This window comes from Macaca nemestrina, chromosome 7 (assembly GCF_043159975.1).
Source record: "Macaca nemestrina isolate mMacNem1 chromosome 7, mMacNem.hap1, whole genome shotgun sequence".
NCBI classification, from domain to species: Eukaryota; Metazoa; Chordata; class Mammalia; order Primates; family Cercopithecidae; genus Macaca; species Macaca nemestrina.
Window position 1 is genome coordinate 159661060 of NC_092131.1, and position 16476 is coordinate 159677535.

Below are 16476 nucleotides of genomic sequence, written 5' to 3' on the forward strand. Positions count from 1 at the left end.
ACTCCGTCTCAAAAAAAAAAAACAAAAATTAGCTGGATGTGGTGCCGGGCACCTGTAATCCTAGCTACTTAGGAGGTTGAGGCAGGAGAATCACTCGAACCTGGGAGGTGGAGGTTACAGTGAGCACTCCAGCCTGGGTGACAGAGCAAGACTCTATCTCAAAAAAAAAAAAAAGAAAAAAATTACTAGAATTACTATTAGTTTAGCAAATATATTGCATATAAGAGTCAAATGCATGTTTATACCTGAGCAACTGAGTACAATTTTAAGAAAGATGCCACTAACAAAAATGACTTTTATTTAACTATTTTTGTTAAAAGATGCCTAGGAATAAATCTGACAAAAGATGTTCAAGGCAGGCTGGGCACAGTGGCTCATGCCTGTAATCCCAGCACTTTGGGAGGCCGAGGAGTGGGGGGTCACCTGAGGTCAGGAGTTTGAGACTAGCCTGACCAACATGGTGAAACCCTGTCTTTACTAAAAATACAAAAGTAGCCAGGCATGATGGTACATGGCTGTAATCCCAGCTACTTGGGAGACTAAGGCAGGAGAATTGCTTGAACTTGGGAGGTGATGTTTGCAGTGAGCCGAGATTGCACCATTGTACTACAGCCTGGGCAACAAGAATGAAACTCCATCTCAAACAAACAAACAAACAAACAAAAAAGATGTTCAAGATGTCATTGAGAAAATCATAAAACTTTTATTAAAAGACACCTATTTAAATGGAGAAACATCCCCACTTCATGGATAGGAAGACTCAATATTGTCAAGATGTATTCTTCCCATATTGATTCAATGCAACTGCAATAAAAATCCCAACAGGCTTTTTTTGAATTTTTAAAAAATTTTTAAATTTTTTTAAGATGGAGTCTTGCTCTGTCACCCAGGCTGGAGTGCAGTGGCAGGATTTTGGCTCACTGCAACCTCCGTCTCCTGGGTTCAAGTGATTCTCCTGCCACAGCCTCCTGAGTAGCTGGGATTACAGGCCCCTGCCATTATGTCCAGCTAATTTTTGTATTTTTAGTAGAGATGGGGTTTTGGCATGTTGGCCAGGCTGGTCTTGAACTCCTGACCTCAGGTGATCTGCCTACCTCAGCCTTCCAAAGTGCTGGGATTACAGGCATGAGCCATGGCGTCCAGCCTAAGAAAAGTATTCTTAAGAGAGTGAAGAGGCAAGTCACAAGGTGGGATAAGATGTATGTAACACATCTAACCAAGAAAGGATTAGTATCCAGGATACATAAAGAATGCCTGCGATTCAAATTGAAAAAGACAACTCAGTAGAAAAATGAGCAAAAGACATTAGCAGGTGTTTCATATACAGTGAAATACAGATCAAGAAAAAGACAAGTGTACAAAAAAGATGCTTTGCCTTATTTATAATTAGGAAAATGCATCTTTTCTTGTATTTCTTGGCCATTTCTGTCCCAGCCCCTCTCACTGTAAGCATTAAACTGCTGAGTCACTTTAATTTGTTCACCATGATGTCTACAGCTCTGTCCCCATCATGACCCCCAGGAGGAGCTGCTGTCTTGTGGAATATAATAGAAGATGCTCCTAAAAGTTACTTATAGAATTGTCATTTTCACTGAAACATTTGCACCTTCCCTATCCCCGCTACTCCCATGATGACATTATCATGATTCTCTGCTGAGTAGACAGAAGGCTGGCTCTCAACTGGGTACCTCATTTTGCCTTTCAGTTACTATCATCATTATTTATTGACTCATTGTATTAAGCATGTTACGTATAGAATCTCATTTAATCCTTACAACAACTCTATGAAAGTAGGAATTTTCATTTTCTAGTCACAGATGCAGAAACTGAGACCTTGGAATGGTCAATAATTTGCCCAAGGTCACATCGTTAATTGGTGGAGCTGGGATTTGAATGAAGTTCGCCTGACATCACAGCCTGTGCTCCTCATCACTGTGTTATGCTCCTGCCCTTTGCTGCCTATGCTAATAGTAATTGCTACCTTACCTTGCACACCTACTAGAACTTACTGAATGCCACTCAAATCAGCCCTATGATGGGAATATCCTTATCCTCATTACAGAAGAGAAAAGCAAAACTTAAAAAATGTGACTTATGTGACTTACTAGTGCCTGAGTCAGTGTTGAGACCGGGTCTGTTTGGTTCTAACTCTAGCTGTCTTATCCACTCTGCACAATGTCCCCAGTTCTTCCTCTCTGTGGCTAGGACAGTGACCTCACTTCTCTGTCAACTGTCTGAAAAAAGGTAACACTCTTTTTTTTTTTTTTTTTTTTTTTGAGACTGAGTCTGGCTCTGTCGCCCGGGCTGGAGTGCAGTGGCCGGATCTCAGCTCACTGCAAGCTCCGCCCCCCGGGTTTATGCCATTCTCCTGCCTCAGTCTCCCGAGTAGCTGGGACTACAGGCGCCCGCCGCCTCGCCCGGCTAGTTTTTTGTATTTTTTAGTAGAGACTGAGTAGCTGGGACTACAGGCGCCCGCCGCCTCGCCCGGCTAGTTTTTTGTATTTTTTAGTAGAGACGGGGTTTCACCGTGTTCGCCAGGATGGTCTCGATCTCCTGACCTAGTGATCCGCCCGTATCGGCCTCCCAAAGTGCTGGGATTACAGGCTTGAGCCACCGCGCCCGGCCAAGGTAACACTCTTAAAGCAGATCACAAGCAGACCACTCGCTGAGCCAGCTTCATTGGAAAGGTAAATAATTTTCCTGGGAGAAGAAACAACTGGGTCCTAGGCCTAGCAGCAGAGACCTTCTTGCCACAGCCTAGGTTTTTCTGTGGTTCAGCCCCCTCCCTCTCTTCTCACGCTGGCATGGAGTAACTTTTATTTTGTGCCAACCGAGGATTTCTTCTTTTTAGAACTGAGTAACACAGGTCAAATGATTCCTGGCTGAGAAGATACACAGGAGTCAGTATTAATTTTAGAGGCAGTGGGGCACATGGAAGAAGTCATTAGAGCAAGAGACTGTCTGGTATGGACAGAAAGCTTCCAACTTGAAGGTTCTGATGCGAGGCTGGGCGTGGTGGCTCACGCCTGTAATCCTAGCACCTTGGGAGGCTGAGGCGGGTGGATCATCTGAGGTCAGGAGTTTGAGACCAGCCTGGCCAACATGGTGAAACCCCGTCTCCACTAAAAATACAAAAATTAGCCAAGCATGATGCTGGGCACCTGTAGTCCCAGCTACTTCAGAAGCTGAGGCAGGAGAATCGCTTGAACCCAGGAGACGGAGGTTGTAGTGAGCTGAGATGGCGCCACTGCACTCCAGCCTGGGCAACAAGAGTAAGACTCTGTCTCAAAAAAAAAAAAAAAAAGAAAAAGAAAAAAAAGAAACAAAGTGCTGATGCGATGGCCAAGTGCTGGGTCCTAGGAAGTTGCCATCTGTCCTCTCAATCTTATGCCCTTTCTTTCACTCCATTTCAGACCAAAGGAACCAGGTTTCTTGAAGAAATTATTCATTCTAGGTGTGAGGCAAGAAATGTACAAGATGGGCGTGGCACATTTTGTTATGGCCAGAAAATAAGGAAAGGATAAAAGATTAATGGAGTAATGTGAAATGATACAGGCAATATGCACAGGCTCCTACTGTCCAAAGATGGGACAATTTGAACATGAAAAAGAAGAATGACTGCAATGGATTAAAACATGCTGCGATACTTCATACTGATCACATTCTTCTTTTTTTCTTCTTCTTTTTGAGAGAGGGTCTCATTCTGTCACTCAGGCTGGAATGCAGTGGCACAATTTTGGCTCACTGCAGCCTCAACCTCCCTAGCTCAAGTGATCCTCCCACCTCAGTCTCCCAAGTAGCTAGTGACAGAGCAGGAGAATCGCCATCTTGGACAAGCACCACCATTTTAAAGTGCCCCTTGATCAAACACTGCCTAAATCCAACCCAAAGGGCATCGGCCTAATGGCTAATGTCAGCATGACCATAAACCACAAATGACATCTCCAACCAGAAACATTCCAATCCTAAGATAAACCCCCTCCCTGACCAGAGACATGCCAGTCCCAAGATAACCTCTCCTCTGACCAGAGACATTCCAAACCCACAATGAACTTCTCCTCCACACAGAAATATTTCAAGCCTGTGATAGACTCTCTCACCAAGAACCCTTAAATACACTTAGTCTGTAAGAGAGAGTACTCCTGACCAAAAATCGGCCAGAAGCCCCTCTCAGGTTTATTCTCCAAAATAAACCTGTCTTTGTTGAGCCATTTTTCATGTTTCTTTCCTCTTTCTTTTTAACTCTTATAGCTAGGACTATAGGCAGAAACCACCATACCTGGCTAATTTTTATATTTTTAGTAGAGAGAGGGTTTCGCCATGTTGCCCAGGCTGGTCTTGAACTCCTGGGCTCAAGTGATCCACCTGCCTTGGCCTCCCAAAGTGCTGGAACTGCAGGCATGAGCCACCATGCTTGGCCACATTTTTAATAGAGTATTGTTTCAAGCTGTAATATTTAAGAATACAGAGAAAATGAAGTATAGTCAATACTCATTATTCTTGGTAGTTATGTTTTGTAATATTGCTGAGATCACTGTATTAGTAAATACTGAACCATTGCTCCTAGGGGACATACAGAGTTAGGGTCCTGTGAGTCTCTGGTCACATTTTCATCAACCAATCAATACAGAGCCTGATTTTATGTATGTTTCTGCTTAAAGACACCTTATTTAATATTGATTCATTAAATTATTGTTTAATTATTCAATAACATTGAACTCACAGCCAACTGACTATAACTTGTGTGTGAACAAAGCTTATCTGACACACGCATTGCTTTGATGAGGCACACCACAGCCTCCTAGAATGCTAGACAGCATTTCAGCACTATGCTTGGAGGTCACCAATAAAAAGCACAGAAATGAGAAAAACATGGCACTAAAGACATCATGAAAAGGACACTCTTTACAGTATGAAAGCTGAAACAAGAAGACAGAGTGTTGCCTTGTTTGACCTGAGCTGAGAACATGCGTGTGGGGTGACTCAGATTTTTCACAGCTCTGTGTATGCTCACAAATGACTGCAAAAACACCTCAAGTACTAATTTTGGGGAGACAAACTTTAGCGAGTAGGTGAATTTGCAAATATGGCATCTGCGAATAACAAGGATTGGCTGTGTAAGGTTTATAGCACTGATGTCCCCCATGTTGGAAAAGCCATGCCTATGGCATAAAGTTGGAACAATTTTGTGACTGATCTGAAGTAATTAAAAGAGGGATGACATGATTCAAGAACAGGATATGCCTGTAGTCCCAGCTACTCAGAGTCTGAGGCAGGAGGATCACTTAAACCCAGGAGTTCAAGTCCAGTGTGGACAACATAGTGAGACCCCTATCTCTATTAAAAAAAAAAAAAAAAAAAAAAAGAATAGGGAGGATTTCCCATACAGGGAAAATCAGCTGACTCTATTTCACTGTCTTTTTGGGTCACGGCCAGAGAAAATGTACTACATTTGCATCTGAAAATGTTCTAGTTAGAAATAAGGATGAATGTTCAGACTGTGAAAGTTACAAGCTGTAGGTTACTGAAGGAGATGGAGTCATCCTTTTCCCTTCAAAACCTTTGTATCAGGAAAGAAAGCCATCTATCTGGAAAGGCTGAAAGTAGTTCCCATTTTTTGGTCCTATGATCTCTGGGGTATTTTAAAAATAGCTTTTTATACTATATTCCTGGTGTTCTGGAGTATATAATACACTTCTGAAAGTTCTGATGGTGACTGTTTAAATTTGAAGGTTGAATGAAAATGGAAAAGTACGTGTCAGCTCCTCTCCAGCAGAATGCTTCCTGAGGCACCAGGCTTCCTTGTGAATTAGTCTTGACACCACTCCATAGCCTCTGAGAGAGCAGAACCTCTCATTCCCACCACAGTTCAGCCGGTTCCCAGCAGCTCCCTTCTGTGTGCTTCTCTCTCCACACACTCCTGTGCTTTCCACATTCTGACTTCTGAATGTTGGCTCACCCCTGCTTGTGTAAACCAAAATAGGAACCTCCACCCTCTACCAAGTCACTTGCCTCAGAAGTTTCACAAGCACTCGGAAAGAATTCTGTGAGGGAGGCCGGGAGAAGTGCCTCATGCCTATAATCCTGGCACTTCGGGAGGCTGAGGCAGGTGGATCACTTTGAGTCAGGAGTTCGAGACCAGCCTGATCAATACGTGAAACCCCGTCTCTACTAAAAATATGAAAATTAGCCAGGCGTGGTGGCACATGTCTGTAGTCCCAGTTACTAGGGAGGCTAAGGTGGGAGGATTGCTTGAACCCGGGACGCAGAGGTTGCAGTGAGCCGAGCTGGAGCCACTGCACTCCAGCCTGGGCAACAGAGCAAGACTCTGTCTCCAAAAAAAAAAAAAAAAAAAAAGAATTCTGTGAGGGTCGGGTCGTGGAGAGGAAGAACACCGGGTGGGGGGTCATCGCGAGCCCCTCCTTCTCGTAAGTAAGGGCAGGTGTTTTTGTTTTCTTCCTAGAAAACAATCATATTTAATTCTCCTTCCCCCACCCCAGAGATTATTGTAATTCTGTAATTACAATAATCTTTCTAATTTTTTCTTACAGGTTTTCCTCGAGAAGAAAGATGTTTCTGCCACGTTAAGGGTACAGAAAGTGAGCATATTTGGCGATATAAGTTTAAAGACTCGACAATAATTCCATAGTAGTAAGAAGATCTACCCTGAAGAATGTCATACTTTTTTTTCTCCTGGTGTAACAGCCCTGGCACAAGGAAGAAGCTGGTTCTGCCTGGATGCCAAGGATGCTGGGAAGTGGCAAGAGACCAGGTCATATAGAAAGCAGCAAAAACCAGCCAGTGTGGCTGGGTCCATGTTGATAGACAGCATGGAAGAAAGAGCAAGCCTGGGAAAAGGAATAGGTTGGGGATGGCAGGGCTGTGAGTTAGATGGGAAGGGACTTTGTCTTATTTTTTCCATTCTCAATGCTTTTCTCCCTCACATTTTACATTTCACAATTTCCCTCACATTTCTGAATTTCTCTCACATCTCTGAAACTATGATGCAACTTACATTAGAAAGCTTCCTTCTACTGCACTCAGCTGGGTGATGGTCATGACCTTCCATGGACACCCTCTGATAAGATGAAGAAAGTACTAGTATTGAGAATCTTCTAGACATGGGAAAATAAGGTTCATGATGAATTACAGCTTGGGAAACTTACCTAAACTCTATCCTTAAAATGAGCCTAATACCGGGAGAATGGCGGGAACCCGGGAGGCGGAGCATGCAGTGAGCCGAGATCGCGCCACTGCACTCCAGCCTGGGCAACAGCGTGAGACTCCGTCTCAAAAAAAAAAAAAAAAAAAAAAAAAAAAAAAAAAAAAAATGAGCCTAATACAAGAGATTTTTGTGTACCAGAATACAAGGAATAAAGTCATCTGTTCAAAGGATTAAGGGGCTGCTGCTGTCTGTCTGGGAAAGAGGCTTCTACAGGTCCAGGTGTTGGCGGAGGGAACTACTGGCCCCAGGAGTGAGGAAGAGCAGGGCTAAGGGTCAGGTTGGACTACTGCGCAAAGCATGGCTGGATACGGGTATGATAGTAATACCTTGCAAGAAGAAAGGCAAACAGTAGAGAAATATGGGTGAAGTGGAGACCCAGCTCTGAGCTGGTAATGGGTGGGGCCCTGTAATGATAAGAGAGGTGGGGACAGGAGTTGAGGGAAAGAGGTGGGTTAGGCAACCCATAGCTGAAGCTACAGCCACCACCAGCAAATGAGAAGGCACTGGATCTTGAGTTAAGTGGGAAGGTGACGAGCTCCCCCAACTCCCAACAGCTAATAGAAGAGTTAAGCAGAAGGTTGCGATGAGAAACTGCAGGGCCCAGCTATCAGCCCCAGGAGCTTGGAGGACGGTGGAGGGAGAACGGGATTTCCTAGGGAAAGAGCTGGAGGTTAAGCTGGAGGTGGCTGTATATCAATGATGCAGTTTTGACTCCAATTCAGGGCTGTGAACTGGAGACCCAACCAGAAATAACCTCTCCTAGCAGAGCCAAGAAACACTGAGACCATGCTGATGGTCTGTTTAACCTGAAGTCTGGGTTGTTTCAAGTTTAACCTGAAGTCTGGGTTAATCTAGCTCCTAAATAGGGTGGGCCCTTCCTTCTCCAAGCTCTAGGTTAGGGTGGGTCTGGAATAACATGGAATTTACAGAAAGGTGACTCCACCTAGCACCAGAGACAGGGGGAAGCCCAGGAACCTCACTGTTGTCAGGGTCCACTGCTGGAGGCCCTGGCCAGCTGAGCTGATGGTGCAGGGCAGGGCACTGTGGAGCAATTCTGCGATCCCACGTTACCAAGGGTGAGGAGGGGACCAGATACCTTTTCATCAGAAGGTCCTGCAACTGGCCCTTCACTTCTCATCCCTCCAAAAGAAGCAGGGATCTAGGTTGCCCCTGATTTGGGGATTGCAGGAGATCAGAGAGAAGTAGTTTAAGAACTCTCCACCTGGCATGACTGTGGTGCAAGCATGGGAAAAAGGAAGCCCTTGCTCACCATGTTGGTCTCAGTGGGGCTTCAAAGCTAATCACTGAGCAAGTGGCCAAGTTCCCAGCCAAGAGTGACCCTCTTTTGTCGTCGCCTTCCTGGCTCTATGATACACTCAGATTTTCACAACCAAACATACATTTGATATTTGATGTAGACAACTGGAATTGCCCTAAAGGACAAGGAGTTCCCTGCCCATGAGGGGAGCATTCACACACACATCCTCATGCTGAGATGGATGGATGCATTTAGACCAGGCATGAAGTACTCAAATACATCGCTGTGGTTAATATCTTTACTGGTCACAGGCACAAATTAAGCTGGAAAAATGTTTATGATGTTGCCACTTTTAAGAGACTGCACAGCTGCTTGTAGGCAGTAATAAGAGTAGTCTATGTTTACTGAGCACTCGCCCACGTGCTGGTCGTAAGCCTTTAGCCTGCATTAACTCATTTAATCCTCAATTATGAGATGGGTTCTTCTATTATGGTTGCTCTCCATTTTTCACATGGAGAACCTGTGGCAAAATGAGGGTATGTGACCAAGATTACCTAAGTGTTAGGTAGCAGGCCAAGACTTGAACATAGGTTATCTGACCTCAGAGCCTGGGCTCTTAGCCACTGTGCCATTCCATCTCCAACTTACAGAGGCTGCTGCTTTTAGGGGCTACCCCTGGGGTGTCACTCAATGCCTGTTGTATCTTGAGGAGGCCCAATAAATGACACCTTATTTCCATGCCTGAGTTTTGAGCCAATAAAGGAATGCTACAAAAGTGCAGGGCAGGTGGGAATCCAAAATCCTACATTTATTGTTTAATAAAAATGGGTATTGACAGCTAAATCTCAGAATTAGATAGATTGGGGGCTCTAGAGCCAGATTGTGTGGGTTTAAATCCCAGCTCCAACCTTCACTAACTGGGAGATCTGGAGAATCCCTCTGAGACTCAGTTCCCTCCTTTGTAAAGTGGGACAATAATGGTACTTCCTTACAGGATTGTTGTGAAGATTAAATTAATTAACATATGGAAAGCACTTAGTTACTGGCATGTGGTGAGTTCTCACTCAAGACTAGCGATTATCTTTACTATTAACTATATATGACCAGGTGGCCCAGGGACTCCTGCATGACTCCCCATGAGGTCTTACCTCCAGAAAAATTGCTGCAAGGAGGGTAGAAAGCAGAAGTCATGCTTCTTGCAGGCAGCTTGCTTCCCAGAGAAAGACGGAAGCCAAGAACTGGGCTTTACAGCTCAAGTTCTCTTTACAAACCCACCATGAGAAGAAGAGAGGCCAGGAGTGTGGGGCAATTGAACCTTCCACCCCATGGAATGAAACATGACCTGCCCTCCCATCCCCAACCTATCCCTAGTGTATTGGGCACCAGCATCCCAGAAGCCCTGTTCTAGAGGCCATTATATTCTGCCCTGGGATCTATCATCAAGAAAACTTGTCTTAACAGTTAGGAAGTATTGAATAATTTGTATGCTTTCTGATCCTAGAAATAGATCATATAAGGAAAGGCTAGAGGAATCAGATTGTTTGCCCTGGAAACTCAATGCATGATGCTCCCGAGTAGAGGAAGAAAGGCTGTGAGGTAGCTGTCAGGCCTCTGAGCCCAAGATAAGCCATCATATCCCCTGTGACCTGCACATATACATCCAGATGGCCTGAAGCAACTGAAGATCCACAAAAGAAGTGCAAATAGCCTTAACTGATGACATTCCACCATTGTGATTTGTTCCTGCCCCACCCTAACTGATAGGATATATTCTCCCCTGACCCTTAAGAAGGTACTTTGTAATATTCTCCCCTGCCCTTAAGAAGGTACTTTGTAATATTCTCCCCCACCCTTAAGAAGGTACTTTGTAATATTCTCCCCGCCCTTGAGAATGTACTTTGTACATCTATCCCAAACCTATAAGAACTAATGATAATCTCACCACCCTTTGCTGACTCCTTTTTTGGACTCAGCCCGCCTGCACCCAGGTGAAATAAACAGCCTTGTTGCTCACACAAAGTCTGTTTGGTGGTCTCTTCACACAGATGCGTGTGACAGTAGCACTGGTAAGTGAGAGAAGAGATTACAGCTGTGCTGGGAACAGTTGGCCAGAGCCTGTTTTCTTTTAAGAGGGAAAGGCTGAAAGTGTAGCATGCTATTTTAACTAGAATTATAGTTGGCCAGGAATAATTCTCCCTTTATCATCATCATCATAATTATCACTGTAATTATAATAAATAATACTTGATGGTTGAAAAAAATTCAGATTGGTTTCCAAAGGTTCTGTGCCTTAGATAGTAAAAGCAGGAAGGCCTTTACTCACCTGCGTGGTGCTTTTCCTGATAGGACACAGTCTTTTCAGACTGCTCAGGGCTGGCAAAGGTCACTACATCTGAAGAAGTTAACGGAAAACTGATGTCTCCAAGAAGTGCTTCATAGTCAGAAAGTTCTGGAGTCATTTCAGTTTTTCAGTTTCAAGTCAACTTGTGTGGCTGTAGATAAGTCATTTGCCCTTTCTGGGCCTTAATCACTTCACCTATAAAGCAAGGACACTGGACCACCTCTCCAAGAATCATTTCAACTCTGACCATCTCTAATTTTATATTTCTTATTTATACTAGTGAACCCAATGGGCAGTGTTCCTGTGATCTTAACCCCAGGGGAACATGTGGGCATTTTATTGAAGAGTGGCCTTTGCTATCTGGTCCTTTAGTGACTCAAACAGTCGAAGATCCAGGATCTTTGTTGGTGGTGGTGGTGGTGGTGGGGGCACAATTTAGAACAGAGAGGTCTTCTGCACCCCTCATTTCAAATATGGGCACTGCCCAATCTAGTACCTAGAGCATAACAGGCCCTTAAAGCATTTTTATTAATTTGTAAGTCTAGCTTGTGACTCAAGTTCACCAATGATTTCACTGAAAATAGTATTTGTAGGTTTTAATTTTACCCATTCTGAGAAAGGGCTTTTATTTTTTTAAACTTTTTTTATAGAGATAGGGTCTCACTATGTTGCCCAGGCTGGTCTCCAACTCCTGAGCTCAAGTGATGCTCCCACCTCTGCCTCCCAAAGTGCTGGGATTACAGGCATAAGCCACCACGTCTGGCACAAGAAAGGGTTTTTAAGAACTCCCTGCCTGGGAACGCAGGACTATCCTGTCTCACCGGTCAAGGCCCTCGGGCATGGGTTTTCATTCACCAGCATCAGCTGAGTACCCACTATGGGACTGGCCTGAACTTGGTGAGTGGGCCTCAAAGATGAACAGGAAGAGTCTCTGCTCTCAGTGAGAGGAAAACAGTCATGAGAAAGATTGAAGGAAGTGACACCTGAGCAGAGTTTCAGACAGGAACAAAAAGGGCATGCCAGGCAGACAGACAGCATGAGCAAAGGCCTCCGGTGTGAGAAGACTTGGAACCACAGAGCAGCTAAATGTCCAAGCACTGCTGGTGTGTCAGGATCTGCGAAAAGAGGATGGAGATGGGCCTGGATAGGTAGGCAGGGACCAGCTGAGAAGGGCCTATGGCTTGGCTAAGGAGTTTGGATTTGTCCTGAAGGCAGTGGGGGATTTGTCCTGAAGGCAGCCGAGAGAGGGATGTCACTGAAGATATTTCAGCAGGGGGTTATGACGTGTCCAACTACTCTGATAGCAGAGCAGTGTTATCTTCTAAACTGAAGGCCTGCAGGACAGTTATGGGCCTTACCATAGAACCGAGAAGAGCACCTATGGAATACATGGGGTTGTGGAGTATTCCACCTCAGGTTTGTTGTTGTTGTTGTTTGAGACTGGGTCTCAGTCCTGTCACCCAGCCTGGAGTGCAGTGGCGTGATCTCAGCTCACTGCTGCCTCGGACTTCGTGAGTTCAAGTGATCTTCCCACCTCAGCCTACAAGTAGGTAGGACCACAGGCATGTGCCACCGTGCCTGGATAATTTTTTGAATTTTTAGTACAAAAGAGATAGATTTTTGCCCTGTTGCCCAGGCTGGTCTCAAACTCTTGGGCTTAAGCAATCCTCCAGCCTGGGCCTCCCAAAATGCTGGGATTACAGGCGTGAGCCACCACGCCTGGCCCATCTTAGGTTAAAGAAAAACATGACTAATGAATAGTATCAGGTGTCAGGTTGCCATCGTTTCCTCAGGAAGGGTTTCTCTCCCTGGACCAGGTTAGCTCTCCTTGCCACATGATCCCGTGGCACCCAGAACATCGTCTCCTGACAACGTCACTCTTGTTCAACGCCCATCTTCTCTTCAGGACCCTAGGTTCCAAGACAGCTTGGATTTTGGTTTTTCTTACTCACTGCTGTCCCCCCAGTTGCTTGTCCAATGCTGGCACTAGTAGATGCTCAATAAATATTTCTTGAATTAAGAACAAAAGTCACACTGGAGGGATGATCAGAGAGGCGAGCCAGGGGAATGTGATTTCCCTCCTGGTGATCACTATAAATGAAACCCAGAGGCTGGGAGAGTTTCCTAAAAGAGAAAGTTTTAATCCAGGCTCTGTCATGTGCCCACTGGATATATTTCGCTCTGGTGTGCCTTGACTCCTCGCTTATGAGGTGAGGTAGGTGGACAAAAACGATTGCTAGGTCTCTCTCTCTAACCCCAACATTTTATGCATGAAAAAATATTCCTTGCCTATGACTCTCTTCTTTCTAGGGTTGCTATGTTTCAGAAAGATATGGCCACTGGTAAATTGAAGAATAACATCATGATTTTAGCCAGAGAAACTAAAGTGATCTTACAAAGATGAAAGGTATTTAAAATGAAAGGGTAGATCTGGGCTGTCTGGAATTTGTTCTGAGAAAGGAAAATTTTTACAGGATGAATTAAACTGAGTTCCAACCACTTTTATAAAAAGCAAGATTTTTTTTTTTTTTTCAGAGAGAAAGAGTCAGAGCATGAGAATCAGCCCCACCTCCCCCGCTCTCCCTCTGGATTTTGCTGAGATTTGGTGAAATATCTGAGACCTGTTCCTCTCCTCCCTGCTTCACACTTAAGGACAGAGCCCAGCAGAATTGCTGCCAGGATCCTTCCCCCATTGCCCATGTGCACAGCTGAGCTGCCGGAGGTGCTGAGTGGGAGGACTCCTCCGTGGGGGGAAAACCCAGCAAGTAAGCAGGAAGTTACTCACCGGAGGTCTCTTCCAGATGAACTGGATGGGGAACTTCTGGCTATAAAAGAGAGAGGTCTCATCCGGTGGGAACTCGGGGTCCACATAAAGAACTTTCTTTTCTAGACATTTCTTGTGAAGCTGCTCGAATGTCTTCTCTTTCACTCCGATAATAGGAAAATTGCGGCTGATGATGGCTGAATAGATGCCACTTGCGTTTCCACCCCCAGCCTCGGTGGCCTTGCTCTGAGCCGGGTGAGGAACTGGCCCTGGGGACCTTGGCTCAGCCGCTGTCCTTGGAGCCACAGATGCGCTAATGACGGTCGGCATGGCAAGTGGCTTTGGAAGAAAAAGCTTTTTAAAGAAAACAAGATACAGCTACCTTCAAGGAAAGGAAGCAACTGCAAAGGGGAAGTTAGAGTAATTCTGTCATCTGAGAGAAAAGTGTCCACATCCAGTTTGAAGTTGAAAGCCCATCAGAAGGTCGTACAGGTTATGTCCATCTTAAAAACCGAGCTGTGATTCTGAAGCCATAAGTTCTCCTGAGAAATGAGTGCTAAAGGATTTCTGAAGCAATGTTGACCTGGGGTCTCCTACCAGCAGCATGCATGCCAGAGGGAGAGAGAAAGAGAGTGAGGGTTGTGTTTCAGTGGCCTGAAGATGCTTGAGCCAGAAAAACTAAAAATAGATGTGAAGAAACACTGTGAGTATGAGAGCAAGAGAGAGGAGAACCTGGCTAGGGACATCTCTGTTGCCATGAAGTGCTGGTGTTGTCAGAAAATGAAAAGGGAGTATCTGAGTAAGGTGAACACTGGAAAGAAGCTGAGAACTGCTGACATGTTATTGAGGAGGCAGTTATACAGACCACCCAACTACTGGCCACCAAATGAATGGAAAACAGTATTGCAAAAAAGCTAGTTAGGGTGAATGAGAGGTACTGAATTCTAGGAAAATATTCTGTGAATTTTAGAGAACATGATTTTTAGTCCTAAAATTTTAGGATATCAGAACATTATTCAATGTTAGATTTGGCATCTTTTCTAGAATGTTCTTGGGTCAGCGTTTATTGGAAATGTCTGCATGGAAAATGCTACTCAGCAGAGTCCTTGGTTGAGAAAATCCCTGCCTGTACCTGCAGACTTGACCTTGCCACCTCTTGTCTCTTCCCATCCCCAAAATAAACACTGGGACTGAATCTGCTATAAAAAGTGTACCTGCCAGGCGCGGGGGCTCACATCTGTAATCTCAGCACTTTGGGATGCCGAGGCGGGTGGATCACATGAGGTCAGGAGTTCGAGATCAGCCTGGCCAACAATAGTGAAACCAGTGAAAACACATAAATAAGACAGGCATGGTGGTGGGTGCCTGTAATCCCAGCTACTTGGGAGGCTGAGACAGAAGAATCGCTTGAACCCAGGAGGCAGAGGTTGGAGTGAACCCAGATTGCGCCACTGTACTCCAGCCTGGGTGACAGAACGAGACTCCATCTTAAAAAAAAAGTGCACCTGAGCACAGTAAATCCCCAGTGTCATCAATAGGTTCTAGTAAGCTTGTTTTGGTTAAAGTCACAGTTTACAAGAACCTATCAACGATGTTAAGTGAGGACTTACTGTATAGGTTACATGTTGACTCATTCAGCCATGCCACATTAGGCATCTGAGACAGAAGCTGGAACTGGATACTGAACCAGACTGCCTGTCAAGCCCTGGGATGTCACACCTGGTTTCAGGGCTCTTAGATGAGAGCATAAGTGGCTCTGGGGAAGGGAAGTGCCTGCCTGGCCTCCACCTTGTCTTCTACCCACAACAGCTGCTCCCTGGGCTGTAAGGAGATGACCACATTTCAAGTATGGCAGAGTGGAGGCATGTCCTAGGCTGTAGTCATGCCTGTTCCTATGCGACCAGTCTCAATAATCGAAGATTAGAGGCTATGGAAGAAGGTGGGAAGTGACAGGTAAAACAGGGAGTACTATCAGCCTCCTGATCCCTGGGATTGCGGCATTGAAGAACTCTTATGTCTGGGCTTGCAGGAACCATCAGCCCAGCCTTCTGTTCCTCCAGGAAAACGCCCAGGGCTCTTTACTAGTCTTGGAGAGGCAGAATAGAGGACAGCGGTCTCTGGTGGCTGACCACCTCGGTTCAAAGTCTAGGTTGGCCCTTTACTGGCTGTGCCTGTGTAACTTTAGGTGAGTTATTTCTTCCTTTCTGTCTCAGATTTCTCACCTATAAAATAGGTACAATTATAGTCATTCTGTTATTAGGTTTTTATAACAATTAAATAATTTATGTAATACATTTAACACAGTGCCAGGATTTTGTTAAGCACTCAATAAATGGTGTTAGAGAAGACCTGAATTTAATATTACTTTGGAGTTAGATCAGGTTGAATGATAACATTCACTCACTGATGCAAATCAGCATTCACTCAGTGGGCATTAACTGAATATCTGCTATGTGGACAGCACAGGAATAGGTATAGTCTGCCCAGGCTCATGTGGTACGCAGCATCTCCAGTCAGCGGCTGGCCTATCTGCCTGCACTAAAAAGACTGACTTCCACCCTCAAAGTCACCAATGGCACAGACAGCAAAGGTGGGGTTTCCTTACCCCACTGTTGTACGTTTGGGTCCCAGGCTAGCATGCTATCCCACCCTGAAATTCACAGCACTGACCCACACTTTATTGTTTTTGCTTATTTAACTTCCTGTTTGCCTGTAAGACCGTGGAGCTGGGAAGTGGGTTCCCATTTCTCTCTCAGGTTTAGATATATTGAAGGCCCTTAATAAATATGTGTTATGTATCTGGTGAATGAAATTTTCCTATGCAAAGAGAAATGTCTTACACTTCTGGCTTTGCCAGTGCAATCAAAGTTTCTCTGCTGATCTGCTTC

General features: G+C 44.9%; 1 protein-coding gene and 1 long non-coding RNA gene across 5 annotated transcripts in view; one reads left to right on the forward strand and one right to left on the reverse strand.

Moving 5' to 3' along the window:
• Window positions 1-16476, reverse strand: part of LOC105491693 (calpain 3) — a 61804-nt gene that overhangs the window by 44032 nt on the left and 1296 nt on the right. Inside the window, exon 1 of one of the 3 annotated variants that reach the window (XM_011758279.3) lies at window positions 13610-16406. In XM_011758279.3, coding sequence (XP_011756581.1) covers window positions 13610-13918 — 309 coding nt within the window. In that variant the 5' untranslated portion in view covers window positions 13919-16406. Of the gene's footprint in view, window positions 1-13609; window positions 16407-16476 lie in introns of those variants that run through there. The other 2 variants (XM_011758294.3, XM_011758284.3) reach the window with 2 other exon arrangements.
• On the forward strand, window positions 12962-14240 carry LOC139355455 (uncharacterized). Of its 2 annotated transcripts, XR_011606131.1 has the most exons (3): window positions 12962-13039; window positions 13135-13231; window positions 13360-14240. It is a non-coding gene; the product is annotated as an uncharacterized lncRNA (long non-coding RNA). The 2 variants fall into 2 exon arrangements; XR_011606130.1 differs by having other exon boundaries at window positions 13135-14240.